We start from the raw sequence: 27,605 nt of genomic DNA, 5'->3' as shown, positions 1-27,605 counted from the left end.
GATTCACATACACTACGCCGCCGTACCTTGCCTGGCGTATATTCGAATCCTCAGCGAGTTCGCGCCGTAAGTTACGGCGGCGTAGTGTATTTCTGGCGGCGGATTTCAAATTGGGCGGGTTTCATTTAAATGAAGCGCGTCCCCGCACCGAATGAACTGCGCATGCGTCGTCCAGAAATTTCCCGCCGTGCTTTGCGCGAAATGACGTCGCAACGACGTAATTTTTTTAACTTAGACGTGCGTTACGTCCATCCCTATTCACGGACGACTTACGCAAAAAAAAAAAAATTGGACGCGGGAACGACGGCCATACTTAACATGGCAAGTCTATCTATACGCCGCAAAATACCAGCTTTAACTATACGCCGGAAAAAGCCGACTACAGACGACGTTAGAAAATGCGACGGCCGCTCGTACGTTCGTGGATCGTCGTAAATTGCTAATTTGCATATCCGACGCGGAAAACGACGTGAACGCCACCCAGCGGACGCCGAAGTATTGCATCTTAGATCCGAAGGCGTACGAAGACGTACGCCTGTCGGATCTAACCCAGAAGCCGTCGTATCTTGTTTTGAGGATTCAAAACAACGATACGACGCGGGAAATTTGAAACGGCGTACTTGCTCTATGAATCTGGCCCTGGGCAATTAATGTGAACTTATCGACTCAAAACAAAACAATTTTCATCCCAGGAGACAAGGAATGTCAGCTTCCAGCTGATGCATTTCACTTTTTGATAATCTCACAGGTGTAATAATTATTAAGAAAATAATAATTAATGTTATATTGAATAATTAACATTTAAAAAACAAATTGAGAACAATCCACACTCCTTTATTGACACACAAGTCACTGATAAGTATTATAAACACGGCTCTGGCTCTGTTCCCGCACTGACATCTACACTGTGTTGCATCACCTGTCCCTGGCAGCCTGCAGGAACTGAATACGGGAAGTCGTTCATACATGTCAGCGCCAAGACTGTGACACGGCTGTCACCTCCCTCCTCATTATGGCTGGTCTAATGCTGGAACATTTCTGATCCCTGCTATCAGTCAGACAGCCGGAGAATAAACGTCAAAATCTTACCAGTAGCCTTTGGACTGAAAAGGGGTCAGTCACCTATATTTATTATAAGTTTTGCTTAACCACTTCAGCCCCGGAAGATTTTACCCCCTTTCTGACCAGAGCACTTTTTACAATTTGCCACTGAGTCGCTTTAACTGATAATTGCGTGGTCGTGCGACGTTGTACCCAAACAAAATTTGTGACCTGTTTTCCCCACAAATAGAGCTTTCTTTTGGTGGTATTTGATCACCTCTGCACCTTTTTTTTTTTTGTGCTATAAACAAAAGAAATTTGAGAATTTTGAAAAAAAATATATATATAATATATAATATATATATATATATATATATATATATATATATATATATATATATATATATATATATTTTACTATTTGCTATAATAAATATATCACCACATTTTTTAAAAAAAAAAAATGATTTCTTCCTCAGTTTAGGCCAATATGTATTCTTCTACATATACTTGGTAAAAAAAAAAAAAAAAACACAATTAGGTAGATTCAGGTAGGGGCGCGCTAATTTGCGGAGGCGTAGCCTAGCGTGTTTACACTAAGCCGCCTTAAGTAAGAGAGGCAAGCACATGATTCTCAAAGCACTTACCTCCTTACTTAGGGCGGCGTAGTGTAAACGCGGCGGGCGTAAGGGCGCCTAATTCAAATGGGTTGGAGGGGGGCGTGTTTAATGGTAATGAGGCTTGACCTCACGTTTTTGACGTTTTTTGGCTACTGCCCATGCGCCGGGCGCCTACATTTCCCAGTGCGCATTGTGGCTAAGTACGCCGTACGGGCCTATTGATTTCGACGTGGACGTAAACGACGTAAATCCCGATTCGCGGACGACTTACGCAAACGACGTACAAATTTCGAATTTCGCGGCGGGAACGGCGGCCATACTTGACATTACTATTCCACTAGGGCCTAGCTCTAACTTTACGCGGCCTATCTCTTACGTAAACGGCGTAAAAGTACTGCGTCGGCCTGGCGTACGTTCGTGAATCGGCGTATCCCCTCATTTACATATTCTACGCCGACCGCAATGGAAGCGCCACCTAGAGGCCATCCAAAATATTGCAATCTAAGATAGGACGGCGCAAGCCGTCGTATCTTAGATATGTTTACGCGTATCTCTGTTTGAGCATACGCTTAAACATAGGTCGACTTAGATTCTGAGTTAGGTCGGCTTATCTACTGATAAGCCGGCCTAACTCTACCTGAATCTACCCAAATAAGCGTAAATTGATTGGTTCGCACAAATGTTATAGGCCCGGATTCACGTAGAAGCGCGCATCTTTCTGCGGGCGCAACGTATGCTATTCAGGTTACGCCTCCGCAACTTTGACGGGCAAGTGCAGTATTCTCAAACCAAAGTTGCGGTGGCGTAGCGTAAATAGACCTAAGCCTGCCTAATTCAAATGTGGAAGATGTGGGCGTGTGTTATGTAAATTTAATGTGACCCCACGTAAATGACGCTTTTTACGAACGGCGCATGCGCCGACCGTGAAAGTATCCCAGTGCGCATGCTCCAAATTAACCCGCAAGAAGCCAATGCTTTCGACGTGAACGTAAATGACGCACAGCCCTATTCGCGAACGACATTTACGCAAACGACGTAAAACGTGAAAAATTCTACGCTGTTCCGACGTCCATATTTAACATTGGTACGCTTCATCTACGCCTCATATAGCAGGGGTAACTTTACGCCGGGAAAAGCCGAACGTAAACGGCGTACGTTCGTGAATTGGCGTATCTAGCTGATTTACATATTTCTAGGCGTAAATCAGCGTACACGCCCCTAGCGGCCAGCGTAAATATGCAGTTAAGATACAACGGCGTAGGAGACTTACGCTGGTCGTATCTTATACAAATTCTGGCGTATCTGATTCTTTGAATCAGGCGCCAAGATACGACGGCGTATCTGGAGATACGCCGTCGTATCTCCTACGAGAATCTGGGCCATAGCGTCTACAATCTATGGGAAAGATTTATGGCATTTTTATTATTAGTTTTTCACTAGCAATGGTGGTGATCTGTGATTATTAGTGGTATTGAGACATTGCGATGGACAGATTGGAGACTTTTGACACATTTTTGGGACCATTGACATTTATAGAGCGATCAGTGCTATAAATATGCAAGGATTACCGTATTTTCCGGCGTATAAGACGACTTTTTGGATGCAAAAAAATGCATCCAAAGTCAGGGGTCGTCTTATACGCCGGGTACGGTCTCCGTGCAGCTGCGATCGTCATAATTTCAAAGCTGCGCGCCGTCTTCTCAGCACGTCCTCGCTGTCCTGTGATTGGCGGAACAGAAATCTTCCCAGTAGCGCCTTTGTTCTGTTTTCCGCCTATAACGGATGCCTTCTCATCCTCGGACGAGATGAGAAGGCATCCGTGATTGGCGGATCATAGAACAGAGGCGCTACTGGGAAAATGTGTGTTCTGACAATCACAGGACACGCTGAGAAGACGGCGCGCGGCTTTGAAATCATGGACGCTCGCAGCAGACGGAGACTGTCACCGGCCTGCAAAACGTGAGTGATGGCACAGTGGGGGGGGAAAAGTGGCGGCATGCAATGTGATGGCACTGTGGGGGAATGCAATGTGATGGCACTGTGGGGGAATGCAATGTGATGGCACTGTGGGGGAATGCAATGTGATGGCACTGTGGGGCATGCAATGTGATGGCACTGTGGGGGAATGCAATGTGATGGCACTGTGGGGCATGCAATGTGATGGCACAGTGGGGGGGGGAAGTGGGGGCATGCAATGTGATGGCACTGTGGGGGAATGCAATGTGATGGCACTGTGGGGCATGCAATGTGATGGCACTGTGGGGCATGCAATGTGATGGCACAGTGGGGGGGGAAAGTGGCGGCATGCAATGTGATGGCACTGTGGGGGAATGCAATGTGATGGCACTGTGGGGCATGCAATGTGATGGCACTGTGGGGGAATGCAATGTGATGGCACTGTGGGGGAATGCAATGTGATGGCACTGTGGGGCATGCAATGTGATGGCACAGTGGGGGGGGAAGTGGGGGCATGCAATGTGATGGCACTGTGGGGGAATGCAATGTGATGGCACTGTGGGGCATGCAATGTGATGGCACTGTGGGGGAATGCAATGTGATGGCACTGTGGGGGAATGCAATGTGATGGCACTGTGGGGGCATGCAATGTGATGGCACTGTGGGGGCATGCAATGTGATGGCACTGTGGGGGCATTTAATGTGATGGCACAGTGGGGGCATGTAATGGCACAGTGGGGGCATGTAATGGCACAGTGGGGGCATGTAATGGCACAGTGGGGCTTGAAAAAAAGGGGGTAGTCTTATACAGTGAGTATATCCCAAAACCAAAAATTTTCCTGGAAAATTAGGGGGTCGTCTTATACGCCGGGTCGTCTTATACGCCGGAAAATACGGTACTGTATAAATGCCACTGGCAGGGAAGGGGGTTAACACTAGGGGGCAATCAAGGGGTTAAAGGGTCACTAAAGGAAAAAAAAATTCGCGTTCGCTACGTCGCCGCTAGTCTAGTTTCCCGTCGCAAAGTTAGTCGTCGTTTTTGGTGCCCTAACTTTAGTCAGCAAACGTATTGCTGTCTAAAGTATGGCCGTCGTTCCCACGTCGAAATTTAAAAAATAACGTCGTTTGCGCAAGCCGTCCGGGAATACGGAATTATGCTACGCGCATCGCCGTTCGAAAAAAATGACGTCACGGCGCGCAAAGCACGGCGGGAGTTAAGAAACGGAGCATGCGCAGTAGGTCTGGCGCGGGAGCGCGACTAATTTAAATGGCACACGCCCATTTAAATTGGCCCGCCTTGCGCCGGAGGCCGCCGGCGTAGTTTTCATCGCAAGTGCTTTGTGAATCAGGCACTTGCGATGAAAACTTGCGGCGGTGTAACGTATTTATGATACGTTACGCCGCCGCAGTTCTACGTGAATCTGGCCCAATGATTCCAAACATGCGTCAAATTGGTTCTAAGCATATGCAGCAGTTTTGTGCATCGGAAATGGCTACACATCGGAATTTCCGTCAAGAACTTTTGCCGCGTAAATTGGATGTGATTGACAGCAGCACGAGCCAATGGCTGCTCTGTCATCAATCCATCCAATCAATGGCCAGACTGAGTGGAGAAGAGGATGTCAGGGGCGAACGCAGCAGGGGAACAGGCTCAGGTAAGTAAAACGAGGGGGGGGGGGGGGGCTGGCCATCATTGCCAGGTTTTTGTTCACCCTAAAGCATAGGATGCATTAAAGCGGAGTTCCGGCCACAATTTCACTTTTTAAATATAAATACCCCTGTAATACACAAGCTTAATGTATTCTAGTAAAGTTAGTCTGTAAACTAAGGTCCATTTTGTTAGGTTGTTGCAGCATTTAGACACTTTATAAAATAGAAATTGGCTGGGGCCATCTTAAGTGTGGGCATCATGAAGCCAGACTGTATGACTTCCTGGATTTCAGCCTTGCAGATCTCGCACATGCTCAGTGCTGCACAAGCAGTGTAATAGGTTTCAGATCAGGTTTCAGCACCTGTACTGTCCAAGTCACATGATTCTTCGAGACTGGGGAGTGCACAGACTCCTGGAAAGTTACACCCACTACATTCCCAGGCGTCTGTGCGGTGTAGGTTAGGAAGCTTAACCACTTCCATACCAGGTACTTACGCAGCTTCCCGCCCAAGCCAATTTTCAGCTTTCAGCACTGTCGCACTTTGAATGGCAATTGCGCGGTCATGCTACACTGTACCCAAACAAAATTGGCGTCCTTTTTTCCCCACAAATAGAGCTTTCTTTTGGTGGTATTTGATCACCTCTGCGATTTTTTTTTTTGCGCAACAACTAAAAAAAGGCTGAAAATTTGGAAAAAAAATTACGTTTTTATTTTTTTCTGTTAATTTTTTTGTAAATAAGTTTTCTCTTTCAATTACGGGCACTGATATGGCGGCACTAATGGGCACCGATGAGATGGCACTGATGGACATCGATGAGGTAGTACTGACGGGCACAGATGAGGTGGCACTGATTGGCGGCGCTGGTATGCGACACTGATGGGCACACATAGGCGGCACTGATGGGCACACATAGGCGGCACTGATGGGCACACATAGGCGGCACTGATGGGCACACATAGGCGGCACTGATGGGCACACATAGGCGGCACTGATGGGCACTCATGGGCGGCACTGGGCACTCATAGGCGGCACAGATGGGCACTCATGGGCGGCACTGATGGATACTTATGGGTGGCACAGATGGGCACTGCTAGGTGGGCACTGGGCATGGATGGGCACTGTGGGGTGGCACTGATGGACACTGGGGTGGCGCTGATGGACACTGGGGTGGCGCTGATGGACACTGGGGTGGCGCTGATGGACACTGGGGTGGCAGCACTGATTGTTGCCAGTCAGTGCCCATTTGTGGGCACTGACTGGCATCTTTTTTCTTTATGTTTTTTTTTTAGACTTTTTTTTTTTTTTTTAGCTTTTTTTTTTTTTTTGCCCACCCTGGTGCTCCAGGGTGGGCATCCCTGGTGGTCCAGTGTGGCGATCCGAGGGGGGGCTGCACTGATAAACAATCAGCGCTAACCCCCCCTGTCAGGAGAGCCGCCGATCGGCTATCCTCTACTCGCGTCTGTCAGACGCGAGTGAGGAAGAGCCATCGGCGGCTCTTCCTGTTTACATCGTGATCAGCCGTGGTTGGACACGGCTGATCACGTGGTAAAGAGTCTCCGCCGGAGGCTCTTTACCGAGATCGGAGATGCAGGGTGTCAGACTGACACCCCGCATCACCGATCGCCGCGATGCGCGCCCCCACGGGCGCGCGCGGCATTAAATCCTGCAGGACGTTCTAGAACGTCCTGTCAGGATTTCATAACCACTTCCCGGACGTAAATCGGCCATAGGCCGGGCGGGAAGTGGTTAAGCACCTGCAGTTGTGTTCAAAAGTATTCAACCCCCAATGCTGTAAAGGGTTTTAGTGAATTTAGTGTACATTTGTAATTGTATTCAGAATGAAATCCTACAAGGACTTCTTAAAGAACCATATGCAACTAAAAATACATCAATTGGTTTTGTAATACAGTAGTAAATGTTTCTTTTGTGAATTCTTCATTTACACAATTATTCAACCCCTTAAAGACTACCACTCTGAAGAACAGAGGTTCATTGAAGTGTTTTCAATCAGGTATTGAAAACACCTGTGGATGTCAGGGATAAAGCCAATAAAGCCTAATAAGCACCAATTAGGCAGCTTTAAAATGACTTTGATACTCGGCTCCTTCTAGACATTTACTGGTGTGGTTACAAACATAGGGAAGTCAAGAAAATGGTCCAGGAAGACAAGAGAAGAGGTGATTACTCTTCACAGGAAGGGCAATGGCTATAAGAAGATTGCAAAGATGTTAAACATACCAAGAGACACCATAGGAAGCATCATTCGCAAATTCAAGGCAAAGGGCACTGTTGAAACGCTACCTGGTCGTGTCAGAAAGAAGATGCTGACTTTGACTGCTGTGCGCTACCTGAAGCTTAGAGTGGAGAAAAGTCCCCGTGTGACTGCTGAGGAACTGAGAAAATATTTGTCAGATGTGGGTACTGAAGTTTCTGCTCAGACAATACGGCGCACACTGCGTAATGAAGGCCTCCATGCCAGAACACCCCCTTGCTGTCTCCAAAGAATAAGAAGAGTTGACTGCAGTATGCCAAAAGTCATGTGGACAAACCACAGAAGTTTTGGGATTGTGTTCTGTGGACTGATGAAACAAAATTAGAACTGTTTGGGCCCATGGATCAACGCTATGTTTGGAGGAGGAAGAACAAGGCCTATGATGAAAAGAACACCTTGCCTACTGTGAAGCATGGCGGGGGTTCAATCATGCTTTGGGGCTGTTTTGCTTCTGCAGGTACAGGGAAGCTTCAGCGTGTGCAAGGTACCATGAATTCTCTTCAGTACCAGGAGATATTGGATGACAATGTGATGCAGTCCGTCACAAACCTGAGGCTTGGGAGACGTTGGACCTTTCAACAGGACAATGATCCCAAGCATACCTCCAAGTCCACTAGAGCATGGTTGCAGATTAAAGGCTGGAACATTTTGGAGTGGCCATCGCAGTCACCAGACTTAAATCCGATTGAGAACCTCTGGTGGGACTTAAAGAAAGCAGTTGCAGTGCGCAAGCCTAAGAATGTGACTGAACTGGAGGCTTTTGCCCATGACGAATGGGTGAAGATACCCGTAGATTGCTGCAAGACACTTGTGTCAAGCTATGCTTCACGTTTAAAAGCGGTTATAACTGTAAAAGGATGTTGTACTAAGTACTAAGATTGAATGTCAACTGGGGGTTGAATAAAACTGATAATGATGTGAGCACAGAAAAGACATTTGTAGTTATTTTATTATAAATGTTATGTTATATTTGTCTGACCTACACGTGCCTCTTTGATTTAATTGTAAGCAGGATGACTGAATGATCAAAATCAATGTCAAACTGGCCAAAACAATCAATTTCAGAGGGGGTTGAATAATTTTGAATACAACTGTAGGTGCAGGAAGAGGGAAGATTAACTATTCTGCCTAGAAACAACACTTTGAAGGCATCTAGAAAAAAAAAAAAAAAATTCTTAAAGGACTAATGACATTTTTTTAAAACTACTGATGTAATGTTATATTTATGGGTGGAACTCCACTTTAAGGTGGAAAAAAAAAACCTTTACAACCCCTTTAAGTCTCTAACATATTCATAGAGGGGCAGACAGCAATGGAAAATGCCTTTCAGGGGCAAGAAGTCAGTCAGTAATGCTGCTGTGCTCACGTGCAAACATGGTGCACACTGATAGGAGGAGATGGCAGAGGTGAGCTCCTCGTTCTACTTCTATCACTGTCTCAGAGAGGGGCGGGACCTGTAAATCTTGCAGTAGATAAAACCTGCACAGATGTCTCTGAAATTGCGTCCGGAATCGGGATTCAGCTGAACTCGCACGGCTCATTGTGAACCTAGGCTTAAACCTGGGCTTAAAGTCCACGTTGTTTTGTTAGAACTCCCATTCCAAGCTAATAAAAGGACGGCACACATTATGCATTTGAATTGCCCCTACCTGGAAGCATTTCTGCCATACTGTCTGGGGCTGTTGCATTTTTTTTGTTCTCAAACGTATGACAGACCGATGGATATAAGCTAGAATGACAGACAGACAGACATGGCACAGGAGGGGATTTCTTGGCAGTTACAAGAGTGAGTGAAAATGTGTTTGGTTGCCCCAGATCAGCTCCTATAAAATGCATATGTATAACAATGTGCTCTCACCTGTAGCCTGCCGCTGTCTGTCCATGGTCCCCGCAGTCGCCCTGCACACTGATCAGATACTCCGTCCCTCCAAGTCCTCAGAGCCCACCGCTACAATCTCACAGTTTAGAGTTTTGTTTTTCTGGTGACATACGTTGATTCTTCTGCTCTAATAAGGAAGTCGTGGTTTCTACATATCGGTTTCCTGTTTCAGACACGTATATGTATCTTGCCTGGTGATGTCATGTTCACAAGGACTCTATTCCTCATCAAAAGTATACCGAGATATACATCAGTTGTGTCTCTAGATATACAGAAGTTTGGGTCTCCGGAATAGCAAACAGGGGTCTCCGGAATAGGAAACAAGGGGCTCCAGAATAGGAAACAAGGGGCTCCAGAATAGGAAACAAGGGGCTCCAGAATAGGAAACAAGGGGCTCCAGAATAGGAAACAGGTGTCTCCGGAATAGCAAACAGGGGTCTCCAGAATAGCAAACAGGGGTCTCCAGAATAGCAAACAAGGGTCTCCAGAATAGCAAACAAGGGTCTCCAGAATAGCAAACAAGGGTCTCCAGAATAGCAAACAAGGGTCTCCAGAATAGGAAACAAGGGTCTCCAGAATAGGAAACAAGGGTCTCCAGAATAGGAAACAAGGGTCTCCAGAATAGGAAACAAGGGTCTCCAGAAAAGGAAACGGGGGTCTCCAGAAAAGGAAACGGGGCTCCAGAATAGGAAACAGGGGGCTCCAGAATAGGAAACAGGGGTCTCCAGAATAGGAAACAAGGGTCTCCAGAATAGGAAACAAGGGTCTCCAGAAAAGGAAACAAGGGTCTCCAGAAAAGGAAACAAGGGTCTCCAGAAAAGGAAACAGGGGTCTCCAGAATAGGAAACGGGGGTCTCCAGAAGAGGAAACGGGGGTCTCCAGAAGAGGAAACGGGGGTCTCCAGAATAGGAAACGGGGGTCTCCAGAATCGGAAACGGGGGTCTCCAGAATAGGAAACAGGGGTCTCCAGAATAGGAAACAGGGGTCTCCAGAATAGGAAACAGGGGTCTCCAGAATAGGAAACAGGGGTCTCCAGAATAGGAAACAGGGGTCTTCAGAATAGCAAACAAGGGTCTCCAGAATAGGAAACAGGGGTCTCCAGAATAGCAAACAAGGGTCTCCAGAATAGCAAACAAGGGTCTCCAGAATAGAAAACAAGGGTCTCCAGAATAGGAAACAAGGGTATCCAGAATAGGAAACAAGGGTCTCCAGAATAGGAAACAGGGGTCTCCAGAATAGCAGACTTGCAAAGGCTGTGTGTCCAGTACCACAAATATTTGGCTGCTGTGTCTCCAGAATAACAATAATGTGCGGCAGCAGTGAGGGGGGGGGGGGGCGACAACTCACAGTAACCATAGCAGGTGTGCAGACCCAGGAACACAAACCCACCAGTCCCTGGGAGATAGAAGAAACTGGTAAGAGGCCTAACTTTCTAGCAGCAAAAAAAAGCTGAATATCAGTTTTGGGTAGAATAGATCTATAACCTTTGCAGACATGACTGTCCAGGTCAAAGCTAGGGCTTTCCAGCTGCTCTTCCATTTGCAATAACAACCTCAACAGAAACATGGAGTGTAACACCCTATATACGGTACATCGTATGGACAACGTTTTTTGTTTTTTTTTTAAAACCTGACCATCACATTCCCAAACTATGGGCATAAATATGGAGTTGCCCTTTTTGGATACAATGGCTTTATTACACGATTCTGGGAAGGCGTTACCCAAGATTTTGCAGTTTTTCTGTTGGAACTTGCGCCCAATCAACCAAAAGAGTATTTGTGAGATTGAGTACTGATGTTGGATTGGGTTGATGTCAAGGCTCTGTGTAGGACAATAGAAGTCCTCCGCACCAAACTGGTGAAACCATGGGTCTATGGAGCTGGCCACCACTTGAGGTCAGGTACTGATATTTGAGGAGAAGACCTGGCTCACAATTGGCATTCCAATTCATCCCAAAGGTGTTAAATAAGGTTGAGGACATGGTACTGTGTAGAACACTCAAGTTCTTCCACATCAAACTTTTCAAACCATGCATTTTTAAAGGTGGATTTGTGCACCTAAAAACTCAAATAGTTTTGAGGGATGTCCATGTACAGTATCTCACAAAAGTAAGTACACCCCTCACATTTGTGTAAATCTTTTCTTCTATCTTTTCATGTGACAACACTGAAGAAATGACACTTTGCTACAATGTAAAGTAGTGAGTGTACAGCTTGTATAACAGTGTACATTTGCTGCCCCCATAAAATAAATCAACACACAGCCATTAATGTCTAAACCGCTGGCTACAAAAGTGAGTACACCCCTAAGTGAAAATGTCCAAATTGGGCACAAAGTGTCAATATTTTGTGTGGCCACCATTATTTTCCAGCACTGCCTTAACCCTCTTGGTCATGGAGATCACCAGAGCTTCACAGGTTGCCACTGGAGTCCTCTTCCACTCCTCCATGATGACATCATGGAGCTGGTGGATGTTAGAGACCTTGCGCTCCTCCAGCTTCCGCTTGAGGATGCCCCACAGATGATCAATAGGGTTTAGGTCTGGAGACATGCTTGGCCAGTCCATCACCTTTACCCTCAGCTTCTTTAGCAAGGCAGTGGTCGTCTTGGAGGTGTGTTTGGGGTCATTATCATGTTGGAATACTGCCCTGCGACCCAGTCTCTGAAGGGAGGGGATCATGCTCTTCCTCAGTATGTCACAGTACATGTTGGCATTCATGGTTCTCTCAATGATCTGTAGCTCCCCAGTGCTGACAGCACTCATGGAACCCCAGACCATGACACTCCCACCACCATGCTTGATTGTAGGCAAGACACACTTGTCTTTGTACTTCTCACCTGGTTGCCACCACACACGCCTGACACCATCTGACACCAAATAGGTTTATCTTGATCTCATCAGACCACAGGACATGGTTCCAGTAATCCATGTCCTTAGTCTGTTTGTCTTCAGCAAACTGTTTGCGGGCTTTCTTGTGCATCATCTTTAGAAGAGACTTCCTTCTGGGACGACCGCCATGCAGACCAATTTGATGCAGTGTGCGGTGTATGGTCTGAGCACTGACAGGCTGACCCCCCCCCCCCCCTTTAACCTCTGCAGCAATGCTGGCAGCACTCATAAGTCTATTTCCCAAAGACAACCTCTGGATATGACGCTGAGCATGTGCACTCAACTTCTTTGATTGACCACGGAGAGGTCTGTTCTGAGTGGAACCTGCCCTGTTAAACCGCTGTATGGTCTTGGCCATCATGCTGCAGCTCAGTTTCAGGGTCTTGTCAATCTTCTTATAGCCTAGGCTATCTTTATGTAGAGAAACAATTATTTTTTTCAGATCCTCAGGGAGTTCTTTGCCATGAGGTGCCATGTTGAACTTCCAGGGACCAGTATGAGAGAGTGAGAGCGATAACACCAAATTTAATACACCTGCTTCCCATTCACACCTGAGACCTTGTAACACTAACGAGTCACATGACACCGTGGAGGGAAAATGGGTAATTGGGCCCAATTTGGAAATTTTCACTAAAGTGTGTACTCACTTTTGTTGCCAGTGGTTTAGACATTAATGGCTGTGTGTTGAGTTATTTTGAGGGGACAGAAAATTTACACTGTTATACAAGCTGTACACTCACTACTTTACATTGTAGCAAAGTGTCATTTCTTCAGTGTTGTCACATAAAAAGATATAATAAAATATTTACAAAAATGTGAGGGGTGTACTCACTTTTGTGAGATACTGTATTTTTGTAGGACAATCAAGGTCCTCCACACCAAACTGGTCAAAGTATGACTTTATGGAGCTGGCCACCATTTAGGCTGCATTCACATCTGAGCGACAGCCGCGATCGCGTGTAGCGGCGTATTTTGCCGCGAGTACAAAACTTTCACTTTTTTTTTTTTTTCTCTCAAAGTCTTCCCATTGCTGTCAATGGGAAAACGCCTATGTCGCCTGAAAAAAAGGGTCCGGGACTTTTTTTCAGGCGACAGGCGTTCGGCGTCTATGAGATGTGAACCATCTCCATAGACAGCAATGGGAATTCTCCCCTCGAGCGACAGAAGCGTCCGGCGTTTTGTCGCTCAGGTGTGAATGGGGTCTTATATGGTCAGGTATTGGTGTTGGATGAGAAGACCAGGCTCACAATCTGCATTCCAATTTATCCCAAAAGATGTTCAGTATGGTTGAGGTCATGGCACGGTGTTGGACACTTAAATTCTTCCACATCAAACCAGGTCTTTTTGAAGCTAGCTTTGTGCACCTGAACTCAATAGTTTTGAGGGTTGTCCATGTAATTTTGGTATAGTATATACCGTATTTATCGGCGTATATCGCACACTTTTTTCCCCTTAAAATAAAGGGAAAATCGTGGGTGCGCGATATATACGCCGATAGCCGCTTCCCACGCTCAGTTTGAATAGAGCGCCGACATATACCGAGTGCCGTACACTCGGGTACATTTGGCTAGGCTCGGCTTCGCTCGTGCTCACGCATAAACGTCACAGAGCATGAGCACTAGCGAAGTCGAGCCTTGCCGAATGTACCCGAGTGTACTGCACTCGGTATATGTCGGCGGAGGCGTTCAAACTGAGCGCGGGAAGCGGGGACTCGACTTGAGGCACGCGCTGGAGAAGCCGGGAGGACACCACCGAGGCCGCAGACGGACGCCGGACCGGACGATGGACGCTGGGCAAGACATCAAAACTGTAAGTAATACAATCTTATAACATTTTTTTTTTTACAGGAATTTCGGGGCAACTTTAGGGGTGCGCGCTATACCCCAATAAATACGGTACCTACAAGTATTGGTCTACGTTGTTAGAGATAAAATTGCGGAGACCTAGAAAACCATGCCGGTGCATTGCCATGAAATGCGATTTGCCATGAAATGTGATGGTCCGCCTCCATCTCATCCTATTGGCTCACTCATGTCATGTGACATATAGACACGTCATCAGTCTCAGCTAGGCTATCATAGGGAGAGGATGTCCTCTCCCTGTGATAGCTTCAGCTATATATGTGGATGAGGGCTCAAGTGTCGCCCCTCCACCTCTTCTGCGCCTGCTCCTTCCATAGAACTGAGAGTGATACCCGTGTAACCAAAAGATAATATAAAAGTCGTATTGGACAGTATGGGGGATTTCCAGGGTGCAGAATGCAAGAATCAAAGCACAGAGCTGGTATATACTGTTAGGAAGGAGAAGCCAGTGTGATATGCACAGCTCTGTGAGGAGCAGCCTGTGTTGCAGTGACTGCATTGCTCGTGTAACAATGTATAGAAACAATGATCTCACACACATCTATAGGCTGCCTCTCCCCTCCTCCTGCTCTCAGGCTGTGTGACCAGCAGCACACACACACCATGGGCAGCCTGTATAATGGAGCAGCCTCCCATCTGCCTGCCCCCTTCTCCTCTCTCTTAGCCCTTTGAAGAGCTGCACGGGGGCTGACCTCCCTGGGCTGACCTCCCTGGGTGTGCGAGTAAGCTACATTTAGTACTACAGCTCCGTGCAGCTTCAGCTATTACAGGGAGAGGAGATCCTCTCCCTATGATAGCCTAGCTGAGACTGATGACGTGTCTATATGTCACATGACATGAGTGAGCCAATGGGATGTGATGGAGGCGGACCATCACATTTCATGGCAAATCGCATTTCATGGCAATGCACCGGTGGGGATTAGATTTTAACATGACTTCAGCAATTATGTAAACAAATTGAAAGACTTGTACGATGCAGAGCAGTGCTGGCAATAAAGTCAATCTGACAGAGTTGCAAATATAATATTAGCCTAAACAACATTTCTGGCTCCACTGCTACCACAGATCGTTCCAAGTCAATTGTGACAAATAGCAAAAGAAGTCTTCATTCCACAAACCCACAGGAACCTGGAGCTCCATTCAAACTCACTACAGAATCTCCTGAGGGGTTAAATAAACTGATAAGTACCTCCTTGCAGGGTCCACAGAGGAAACAGAAGTGCCACACCATTGGTTTCTAGTCCAAAAATATATTTTATCCTGTAATAAAATGTTTGCAGACACATTTTGGAGGCTTATGCCGCGTACACGCGATCGGTTTTCCCGTCGGAAAAAGTCAGATGTGAGCTTTTGGATGGGAATTCCGACCGTGTGTAGGCTCCATCGGACTTTTTCTGACGGAATCTCCCTGCCAGCAAAAGTTTGAGAGCTGGTTCTCTATTTTCCCAACAGAAAAAAAATCCTAGCGGAAAAAACGTTCATCTGTATGGAGTTCCGACGTGCAAAAAAAACACGCATGCTCAGAATCAAGCAGAAGAGCCGAACTGCCTATTGAACTGCATTGATCTCGGCTCATCGTACATGTTGTACGTCACCACATTCTTGACGGGCGGAATTTGGTGTGACTGTGTGTATGGAAGACAAGCTTAAATGGAATTCCGTCGGAAAAATCATTCAAGGTTTTTCCGGCGGGAAAACCGAACGTGTGTGCGCGGCATTAAGCTACCTCCATTCATCAGGGCTTGAAAAGCTGATGGCAAGATATTGGACTCAAAAGGGTTAAAAGATAGGAAAAAATAGGATTTTTTTACTCACCGTAAAATCCATTTCTCTGAGTTCATAGATGGACACAGCATCCTTTGACAGTAGGGTTATATCCGCTTCCCTACTGTCAAAGGATGCTGTGTCCGTCTATGAACGGAAGAGAAACACAGTAAAAAGGATGCTTCTGCAGCTGGTTGTTGTCTTTCCTTTCTATTAACAAATTGAACATCTCTTTAGGATCTACAGTCTCCTACCAATACATAAAAAAGTACCTTGTTGCTCTCATAACAAGATGCAGCCTGTTAAGTAAATGTGAAATACAATTTAGGTAGAGTAACCCCTGACTCCATACCCACACAGAGGCACTTGCTAGGTCTTCCATCTACAAAGACTCTGATGACACCTAGCCGGGAGTGAAGTGGATGGATCACAATGCAAATGGTCCAGTTCCTCTTCTCAGTTCCACTTGGTATACTTGGTCCTAGCAATATGTGCAATAAGCTGACGTCATGACAATGACGCTCTGACCTCTTCCTGGTAAGTTGTATCCAATTTATGCAGAAGTGTTACAGTATATGTTAAAAAATGTACAACCACAACATTCATCTGGGGCAAGCAAATGAACTGGTATTGCTGCTGATAAAAGGCAGGGATGCCAGTTCATAGGTGGCATCATTCTAAGGACTCTTGCACACAGGCACTTGAGCTTGGGCAATGTAAATTCCAGTGTATTTACCCTGTACGGAAAGCCCTGGTGCTGTGTACAGTCACCCTACAAATTCTGGAGCTACCTTGTGTTTGCCTAGGTACAGGGGAGGGATGTCAGCCTTAGGCATGGGGGCAAGTCCAGTCAAGTGGCCCATAGAGGGTGGAAAAGTGATGGATCGAGGAAAACAGTCTAAAGCCCCATACACACTATCAGTTTTCCTGACGGTTTTCTCTTCAGGTTTACCAAAACCATCTAATATGAGGTCAAACCTCAAGAGTTTAAATTTGTATGCAATCAGGCAGGCCCTTGTACTACATGGTTTTGGTAAACCTGATGAGAAAACCGTCAGGAAAACTGATAGTGTGTATGGGGCTTAAGATTTTTCATGATCACAAGAGTCCGCACAGAGGCTCCCCTTACATCAGAGTCCGCACAGACCCCATATACATCAGATCTGATGTAAGGGGTGTTCTGGGAAACTTGATTTAAGGGTGCATGCTGTGGACTATTGTGTAAAGAGGGTCTCTGCTCACCAAAGCCTGCCCCCCCTCCCCTTTAACAAAGTCCACAGAGCACCCCTTTTTGTACACTGGGAGGCAGGAGAGACTAGAGAAGGTGAGCTTACCAGGATGGAGGCTGAGACGCAGGCAGGCTGTCTGATGCTTTTTTGGGTTCAAACTTCCTGTCCAGTGCCCACACATGCCCGGAGGGTGTGGGCAGGGCAGACTCAGAAGGAGAAGGAGCAGATGAGCTCTATCTCTCCTTGTGTCTGTGCAGAGAGAGAAGGGGATGTCAGCGCTGGTGTGCGCTGAGGCTGAGCTATGTGTGAGACGAGACATAGCTCAGCTCTGCAGCCATCTACCACGGAGCTGACACAGGCACGGCTGCACAGTGGGAGGTGAGCAGTGGCTGTGACCTGTGCTAACAGAGCTCCAGCAGGCATATTCCTGCTCTGCAAAAACAACATTTTGTAGTGGCGGGCCAGTGGCTGTGCATAGTGTCACCAGCCTGGGGGGAGATTTCCAGCCTGCCCCCCCTACCAGCCCTCCCCTGCCTAGGTAGCAGAAACTATAATAATCAAAAACGTAGTGACTGCTGCAGAGGCCTACAGGGCAGCCAAGGTGCTGTTCTATACCAGGCTGTAATGGGATCGATTTTTACCTTTCCTCTTCCAGCAACTCCTTCTCCTGTCTTTGTTGCTGGCAGCGCTGGTGCTGCTGCTGCTGGAGGTGCTGTGTTCTGAGCCCTGGGAATCCGACTGGGCTTCGCTGCTGTCCTCTGAGCAGTCCGACAATTCTTTTACCACATCTGCCACATCTTTCTGTAAGGAGAGAAGAAAGCATGAGATGGACACACATCTTCACATACCAAGTTTACAAAGCTCACAATGAGAGCTGGCAAGGCTCTGGAGCTTGGAGCTGGCTCCTTGGCCTAGATTTGGTGCAGATAATACTCCAGAGAAGCCATTCTCAATCAGGGTTCTGTGGAACCTTAGGGGGGGTTTTCCAGAATTGGCTAGGGGTTCCATTCTCAATCAGGGTTCTGTGAAACCTTAGGGGATTTTTCCAGAATTGGCTAGGGGTTCCATTCTCAATCAGGGTTATGTAGAACCTTAGGGGATTTTTCCAGAATTGGCTAGGGGTTCCATTCTCAATCAGGGTTCTGTGGAACCTTAGGGGGTTCTTCTAGAATTGGCTAGGGGTTCCATTCTCAATCAGGGTTCTGTGGAACCTTAGGGGTTTCTTCTAGAATTGGCTAGGGGTTCCATTCTAAATCAGGGTTCTGTGAAACCTTAGGGGATTTTTCCAGAATTGGCTAGGAGTTCCATTCTCAATCAGGGTTATGTAGAACCTTAGGGGTTTCTTCCAGAATTGGCTAGGGGTTCCATTCTCAATCAGGGTTCTGTGGAACCTTAGGGGGTTCTTCTAGAATTGGCTAGGGGTTCCATTCTCAATCAGGGTTCTGTGGAACCTTAGGGGGTTCTTCTAGAATTGTCTAGGGGTTCCATTCTCAATCAGGGTTCTGTGGAACCTTAGGGGGGTTCTTCTAGAATTGGCTAGGGGTTCCATTCTCAATCAGGGTTCTGTGGAACCTTAGGGGGTTCTTCTAGAATTGGCTAGGGGTTCCATTCTCAATCAGGGTTCTGTGGAACCTTAGGGGGTTTTTCCAGAATTGGCTAGTGGTTCCATTCTCAATCAGGGTTCTGTGGAACCTTAGTTTTTTTTTTCCAGAATTGGCTAGTGGTTCCATTCTCAATCAGGGTTCTTTGGAACCTTAGGGGGTTCTTCTAGAATTGGCTAGGGGTTCCTTGAGCTGTAGCTAATTAACTTCCCATTTGATTGTGCCTGCATAGTTCCAGGACCAACGCCACATGGCACAGTCAGTGGCAGGACAGCTATAATCTTTTTAGCTAGCTGTAAAGGGGGCATTTTGACCATCAATGTATGGAGGCCACCAATATAGGAGGCATCTTTCTCACTGTCCTCCAATAAATGTGTTTTAGCAATGGTTCCTCTGTTAAAAAGGTTGGGAAATGCTTCCCCGGATGTTTATTAGCAAAGCTGAAACCAGAATAAAGCTGAGCTGCGGAACTGGCATTCTGCAGGTTGCTTCATTCAATGCTACTTTTATTGGTGGTATACTTTATAACACAATCTAGTTCAGTCACTCCAGCTGATCGGCAACTCAGCTTGAGTGCGGCTCTGTCCTGCGCTATTTGATTGGGGGGGGGGGGGCAGGCCGACTGGGGGCCCGGGAGATGAGGATGGGTGGGAGGTGCAGGCTGCGAGGGAGCTGATGGAAGGAACAGAGCAGAGAGCACACACCTACCTGCAGACAGAGACTGGGATGGGGGGCAGAGCAGTGACTGCAGAAGGGGACAGAGCTAGGGGTCTCTCCCTCATCTCGCCCCTTACTCTCCTCTCTCTCAGCCCCCTGTCTCTCTCAGTCACCTCTCTCAACCCCGGGGATCGGACATATAGTGGGGTGAGCGGAGTTCTGTCCCCCCCTCCCACACCTCTGGATGCAGTCACATGACCTCTGACCTGCTGCTCTGAACACCTGTTGCAGTTTGGGCACTCAAGCTCAAAAATGTTCGCCATCACTGCTATAGAGCCTTCATTATCAACTACGGTTCTGTGGAATCCTAGAGTTCCTCCTGAGGTTGCTAGGAGAACAAAGAATAGCAAATTGACCAACAACCTAATGCAAGAGGGCAATTTTCCACTGACCATCAATGAATGGGGTTACTTCTACACTAAACACCAATATTTGGGGACAGCACAACTTGCACGATCTGCATTTTATTATTCATTTACAGATTTTACTGAAAATATATTTTTCATTTACATAAAAGGTACCATATATATTCGAGCATAAGCGACCCGAATATAAGCCGAGTCACCCAATTTTACCACAAAAAACTGGGAAAACGTATTGACTCGAGTATAAGCCTAGGGTATCCATCTGCATGCCTCACTGTGTCCATGTGCATGCCTCACTGTGTCCATGCCTCACTGTGCCCATGCCTCACTGTGCCCATGCCTCACTGTGCCCATGCCTCACTGTGCCCATGCCTCACTGTGTCCATGCCTCACTGTGTCCATGCCTCACTGTGTCCATGCCTCACTGTGCCCATGCCTCACTGTGCCCATGCCTAGACTTACGTTTAACATGGGAGTATATAAAAGGGGTGCCAGACTTTGAAAAATCGGTGCTATCCGGCCAGAGGTCCCCTTGTAGAGGAAGAGTGGGGCTATATGTGTGCCAAGTTTGAGGTCCAGTTGACCTACGGCCGGCTGGTACCGGGTCCCCAAAGTCCGGGAGATCAGGCGCAAAAAAGTGACTCGAGTATAAGCCGAGGGGGGCATTTTCAGCACAAAAAAAATGTGCCGAAAAACTCGGCTTATACTTGAGTATATACGGTAATAAAAATGTTCTGCCCTGGATTCCAAATACTCTAGATAAGACCCGTTAAAACGTTCAACAATTGTATTGTGAGGTGAGCTGTAGGTATAATCATTTTTAACGGGTTCACTGAGATCTAAAAATGATCTCAAGGTAGAGTTGCCACCTCATCCCTTTAAACCTAAACACATATTAATTACACAGGCTCTGAGGCTAATTTATTTCAGACAAGGCACTAAGCGAGTTCAATTACCACCGTAATCAGCCGCAGAACCTGTGTAATTAATACGTGTTTGGGTTTAGGCTCGGTTTCCACTAGGGAGACTTGTCATGTGACCTGGGACTGCAAAGTCGCATGACAAGTCATACCCCATGATTTCCAATGAGTACAGTTCATATCTGTGCGACTTCAAAGTAGTCCCTGCACTACTTTGGTCCCACTTTGATGCGACTTGAGGTCCACAGACCTTAAGAATATACAGGCATTGTTTCAAGTCACATCAAAATCATGGCAAAACCACATGACTTTAGGGTTGCAAAAGTGGAAACAGAGCCTTAAAGGGATGAGGTGGCAGCCCTATCCCAAGGGTTCATCTAGTGTAAAAAAGGTGGATAAAGGCTGCTATACAGAATCACTCGGAGTCTGCTGGGACTGCGGACATTGCACTCAAGATGGCGGCGCCCAGCAGTACGGATGGGATCAGGCGTGTTTGCAACAGCACGTGCAGAGCCCGTCAGGAGGTCGGCACTGTACAGCGCCAATCACAGGCAGCGAGACATTTCCCGATCTCTGAAGCCGCGGACCGGAAAAATGTCTCACTGCCTGTGATAAGCGATGTGCTGTTCCGACTTCCTGGCGTGCTCTGCACGAGCGGTTGCAAACACGCCTGAGCCCATCCTTAGCCAGCAGCAGTCTCAGGGCTTATGGATGCCTACACAAAGGAGGATCTTACAGGTAAATAACATACAAACAATATGCTAAATGTACATATCATTTTATGGGAAGGTTTTTATTGAAATGGTCTGGCAAATGGGTCTCTTTTCTGCTTCATGAACAGGTCTGCATAATTATATTAATTAAAGGGGTTGTAAACCCTTCTGACAGTGTACAGCCCCCCAGCCCCCCGTTTTACTCACCTGAGCCCATTCGTTCCCTCGGCGGAGACAAGTTCTTCCTCTCTGCCCGTTGTCTCGGCTCTCGATTGGATAGATTAATAACAATGCAGCCATTGGTTCCCGGCCGCTGCTGTCAATCAAATCCAATGGGGGCGGGGCCTGAGTCCTGCATTCTGCAATGTACACAGAAGCAGAACTCGGGGGTGCGACAGCACGGGTGTTCACCTTAGGAGAGCCTTCTCCAACGTGGGCACTTGATACGGGGGAGGAGCTACCAGCGCCGCCGAAGTCGAGGATCGGGGCCACTCTGTGCAAAACGAACTGCACAGTGGAGGCAAGTATGACACGTTTGTTATTTAACCCCTTCACGCCGATATACGTTGGCAGAAGGGCACAAGCATGTACCTGTACGTCGCCTTTAAGAGCCCAGCCGTGGGTCGCGAGCGCGCCGCTGGAGGCGCGCTCGCGACCTGGTCCTGTGCTCCATGCCTGCGGGACCCGATCGCCGCCGGTGTCCCGCAATCAGGTCACAGAGCTGAAGAATGGGGAGAGGTAAGTGTAAACAAACCTTTCCCCGTTCTTCCTAGTGTGACTGCCACTGATTGTCTGTTCTCTGTCATAGGGAACGACGATCAGTGAAATCACACTCCAAGCCACGCCCCCACACAGTAGTAATCACTCCCTAGGAAACACTTAACCCTTCCAGCTCCCCCTACAGGTTAACCCCTTCACTGCCAGTGTAATTTTCACAGTAATCGGTGCATTTTTATAGCACTTTTCGCTGTAAAAAATGACAATGACCCCAAAATGGTGTCAAAAGTGTCCTATGCGTACGCCATAATGTTGCAGTCACGATAAAAATCGCTGATCGCGGCCATAACTAGTAAAGAAAAAAAATTATTTATAAAAATGCCATAAAACGATCCCCTATTTTGTAGACGCTATAACTTTTACGCAAACCAATCAATAAACGCTTATTGCGATTTTTTTTTACCAAAAATATGTAGAAGAATATGTATCGGCCTAAACTGAGAAAAAATATATTTATTTTTTATATATATTTTTGGGGGATATTTATCATAGCAAAAAGTATAAAGTATTGAATTGTTTTTAAAATTGTCGCTCTATTTTTGTTTATAGCACAAAAAATAAAAACCGCACAGGTGATCAAACACCACCAAAAGAAAGATCTATTTGTGGGGAAAAAAGGACGCCAATTTTGTTGGCTGCGCAATTGTCAGTTAAAGCGACGCAGTGCCGAATCGCAAAAAGGGGCCTGATCCTTTAGCTACAAAATGGTCCGGGGCTAAAGTGGTTAAAAAAAAAAAAAAACGGGGTTAGGCTGAATTCACACCTAGGCATTTTTAGTGCTTTTTGCATTTTGAAGATTTGCACTGCAGTCCATTTAACATGGTTTCCTATGGAAACGGTTCTGTAGTGCAAATCTGCAAAATGCAAAAAGCACTAAAAATGCCATAGGTGTGAATCCAGCCATCCAACCCCTTTCAACTGTGAATATTCAGATACAGGTATAAGCCTGGTTGTAACCAGTTCTCTTTAAACTGCTGAGAGTTTCATACAACAGTCCACAGTACACAATATTCTATATAGCAGAGAGAAAGCAGATGGCGGTACAGGAGAGCAGAATACACATATTCATATCAGACAGCAGTGTATGGTCTTCTCTTACATGATTGCAGCGTGAAGAGATGGAATATGGGCTCAGGAATCAGGACGGGGCTCAGCAATCAGGAACGGGTGTTTACCTGCGAGCTCACCTGTCTCTTCCTGGTCACGGCACACCTGTGTCATGTGAGAGTAAACAGCTTATACCTGGCCTGCCCTGTTCCAGGAAGTAATCGTGTTCCCAGCTCGCCGTCTTATGGGGAAATGCTGACATAAGGTTGAAATAAACAGGCTGTCTGCCTATAGATAACCTGAATTGTTTCTGGAATCTGAGTCAATGATTTACCATCATGTCTGAAAATTGCTGTTTACAAGGCCAATCCACCCAACACTGATAGGCCTTGTACTCACGGCAGGACATGTCCGATGAAAACGGTCTGCAGACCGTTTCCATCGGACATGTCTGGCCGGGGACTGCCCGGGGACTTCTGTTCGATGGCTATACACACCATCGAACAGAAGCCCGCGCGTAAACATTACGCGGGGCGTGTCCGCGGTGTCGCCGCGTCGATGACGCGGTGTCGCCGCGACAATGACACGGCGACGTGGGCGGGCCGCCTTAAAAATGCTTCCACGCATGCGTCGAAGTCATTCGACGCATGCGAGGGATGCGGGCGGCAGGACATGTACGGTAGGTCTGTACAGACGACCGTACATGTCCGGGCGGACAGGTTTCCAGCGGACTGTTTTAAAACAAGTCCGGGAAACAGTTGTCCGCTGGAAACCTGTCCGATCCGTCCCAAAATGGTCCGCTCGGGCCAACACACGGCCAAACATGTCTGCTGAAACTGGTCTGCGGACCAGTTTCAGCAGACATGTTTGGTCGTGAGTACGGGGCCATATAGGAAGGGTGAAAGGGTTAACCACTTAAGACCCGGACCTTTAAGCAGCTAAAGGACCTGGCCAGTTTTTGCGATTCGGCACTGTGTCGCTTTAACTGACAATTGCGCGGCCGTGCGACGTGGCTCCTAAACAAAATTGACGTCCCTTTTCCCCCCACAAATAGAGCTTTCTTTTGGTGGTATTTGATTACCTCTGCGGTTTTTATTTTTTGCGCTATAAACAAAAATAGAGCGACAATTTTGAAAAAAATGCTATATTTTTTACTGATGTCTGTGGATATTACAGTGGGGGAGATGATGGTGGATATTACAGTGGGGGAGATGTCTGTGGATATTACAGTGGGGAGATGTCTGTGGATATTACAGTGGGGGAGGTGTCTGTAGATATTACCGTGGGGGAGGTGTCTGTGGATATTACAGTGGGGGAGATGTCTGTGGATATTACCGTGGGGGAGGTGTCTGTAGATATTACCGTGGGGGAGGTGTCTGTGGATATTACAGTGGGGGAGATGTCTGTGGATATTACAGTGGGGAGATGTCTGTGGATATTACAGTGGGGGAGATGTCTGTGGATATTACAGTGGGGGAGATGTCTGTGGATATTACAGTGGGGGAGATGATGGTGGATATTACAGTGGGGGAGATGTCTGTGGATATTACAGTGGGGGAGATGTCTGTGGATATTACAGTGGGGAGATGTCTGTGGATATTACAGTGGGGGAGATGATGGTGGATATTACAGTGGGGGAGATGTCTGTGGATATTACAGTGGGGGAGAGGTCTGTGGATATTACAGTAGGGGGAGAGGTCTGTGGATATTACAGTAGGGGGAGAGGTCTGTGGATATTACAGTGGGGGAGATGTCTGTGGATATTACAGTGGGGAGATGTCTGTGGATATTACAGTGGGGGAGGTGTCTGTAGATATTACCGTGGGGGAGGTGTCTGTGGATATTACAGTGGGGGAGATGTCTGTGGATATTACCGTGGGGGAGGTGTCTGTAGATATTACCGTGGGGGAGGTGTCTGTGGATATTACAGTAGGGGAGATGTCTGTGGATATTACAGTGGGGGAGATGTCTGTGGATATTACAGTGGGGGAGAGATCTGTGGATATTACAGTAGGGGGAGAGGTCTGTGGATATTACAGTGGGGGAGAGGTCTGTGGATATTACAGTGGGGAGATGTCTGTGGATATTACAGTGGGGGAGGTGTCTGTAGATATTACCGTGGGGGAGGTGTCTGTGGATATTACAGTGGGGGAGGTGTCTGTAGATATTACAGTGGGGGAGGTGTCTGTAGATATTACCGTGGGGGAGGTGTCTGTGGATATTACAGTAGGGGAGATGTCTGTGGATATTACAGTGGGGGAGATGTCTGTGGATATTACCGTGGGGGAGGTGTCTGTGGATATTACCGTGGGGGAGGTGTCTGTGGATATTACCGTGGGGGAGATGTCTGTGGATATTACAGTGGGGGAGATGTCTGTGGATATTACAGTGGGGGAGATGTCTGTGGATATTACAGTGGGGGAGATGTCTGTGGATATTACAGTGGGGGAGGTGTCTGTGGATATTACAGTGGGGGAGGTGTCTGTGGATATTACGGTGGGGGAGATGTCTGTGGATATTACGGTGGGGGAGATGTCTGTGGATATTACAGTGGGGGGAGATGTCTGTGGATATTACAGTGGGGGGAGATGTCTGTGGATATTACAGTGGGGGGAGATGTCTGTGGATATTACAGTGGGGGGAGATGTCTGTGGATATTACAGTGGGGGGAGATGTCTGTGGATATTACAGTGGGGGGAGATGTCTGTGGATATTACAGTGGGGGGAGATGTCTGTGGATATTACAGTGGGGGGAGATGTCTGTGGATATTACAGTGGGGGAGATGTCTGTGGATATTACAGTGGGGGAGGTGTCTGTGGATATTACAGTGGGGGAGGTGTCTGTGGATATTACAGTGGGGAGATGTCTGTGGATATTACAGTGGGGAGATGTCTGTGGATATTACAGTGGGGGAGATGTCTGTGGATATTACAGTGGGGGAGGTGTCTGTGGATATTACAGTGGGGGGAGATGTCTGTGGATATTACAGTGGGGGAGATGTCTGTGGATATTACAGTGGGGAGATGTCTGTGGATATTACAGTGGGGGAGATGTCTGTGGATATTACAGTGGGGGAGATGTCTGTGGATATTACAGTGGGGAAGATGTCTGTGGATATTACAGTGGGGAAGATGTCTGTGGATATTACAGTGGGGGAAGATGTCTGTGGATATTACAGTGGGGGAGATGTCTGTGTGGATATTACAGTGGGGAAGATGATGGTGGATATTACAGTGGGAGAGATGTCTGTGGATATTACAGTGGGGGAGATGTCTGTGGATATTACAGTGGGAGAGATGTCTGTGGATATTACTGTGGGGGAGATGTCTGTGGATATTACTGTGGGGGAGATGTCTGTGGATATTACTGTGGGGGAGATGTCTGTGGATATTACTGTGGGGGAGATGTCTGTGGATATTACTGTGGGGGAGATGTCTGTGGATATTACTGTGGGGGAGATGTCTGTGGATATTACAGTGGGGGAAGATGTCTGTGGATATTACTGTGGGGGAGAGGTCTGTGGATATTACAGTGGGGGAGAGGTCTGTGGATATTACAGTGGGAGAGATGTCTGTGGATATTACTGTGGGGGGAGATGTCTGTGGATATTACTGTGGGGGGAGAGGTCTGTGGATATTACTGTGGGGGAGATGTCTGTGGATATTACTGTGGGGGAGAGGTCTGTGGATATTACAGTGGGGGAGAGGTCTGTGGATATTACAGTGGGGGAGAGGTCTGTGGATATTACAGTGGGGGGAGATGTCTGTGGATATTACAGTGGGGGGAGATGTCTGTGGATATTACAGTGGGGGGAGATGTCTGTGGATATTACAGTGGGGGAGATGTCTGTGGATATTACAGTGGGGGGAGATGTCTGTGGATATTACAGTGGGGGGAGATGTCTGTGGATATTACAGTAGGGGGAGATGTCTGTGGATATTACAGTGGGGGGAGATGTCTGTGGATATTACTGTGGGGGAGATGTCTGTGTGGATATTACAGTGGGGGAGATGTCTGTGGATATTACAGTGGGGGAGATGTCTGTGGATATTACAGTGGGGGGAGATGTCTGTGGATATTACAGTGGGGGGAGATGTCTGTGGATATTACAGTGGGGGGAGATGTCTGTGGATATTACAGTGGGGGAGATGTCTGTGGATATTACAGTGGGGGAGATGTCTGTGGATATTACAGTGGGGGAGATGTCTGTGGATATTACAGTGGGGGGGGGATGTCTGTGGATATTACAGTGGGGGAGATGTCTGTGGATATTACAGTGGGGGAGATGTCTGTGGATA

The 27,605-nt window shown here is 47.2% G+C and overlaps 1 protein-coding gene across 2 annotated transcripts in view; it reads right to left on the bottom strand.

Annotated features, from left to right (window-relative positions):
- Positions 1–27,605, bottom strand: part of ASXL2 (ASXL transcriptional regulator 2) — a 131,873-nt gene that overhangs the window by 55,251 nt on the left and 49,017 nt on the right. Inside the window, exon 4 of one of the 2 annotated variants that reach the window (XM_040348220.1) lies at positions 17,808–17,967. In XM_040348220.1, the coding sequence (XP_040204154.1) occupies positions 17,808–17,967 (160 nt within the window). Of the gene's footprint in view, positions 1–17,807; positions 17,968–27,605 lie in introns of those variants that run through there. The other variant, XM_040348221.1, reaches the window with a different exon arrangement.

This window comes from Rana temporaria, chromosome 4 (genome assembly GCF_905171775.1).
Source record: "Rana temporaria chromosome 4, aRanTem1.1, whole genome shotgun sequence".
NCBI classification, from domain to species: domain Eukaryota; kingdom Metazoa; phylum Chordata; class Amphibia; order Anura; family Ranidae; genus Rana; species Rana temporaria.
This window is presented reverse-complemented; position numbering and strand designations above follow the sequence as displayed.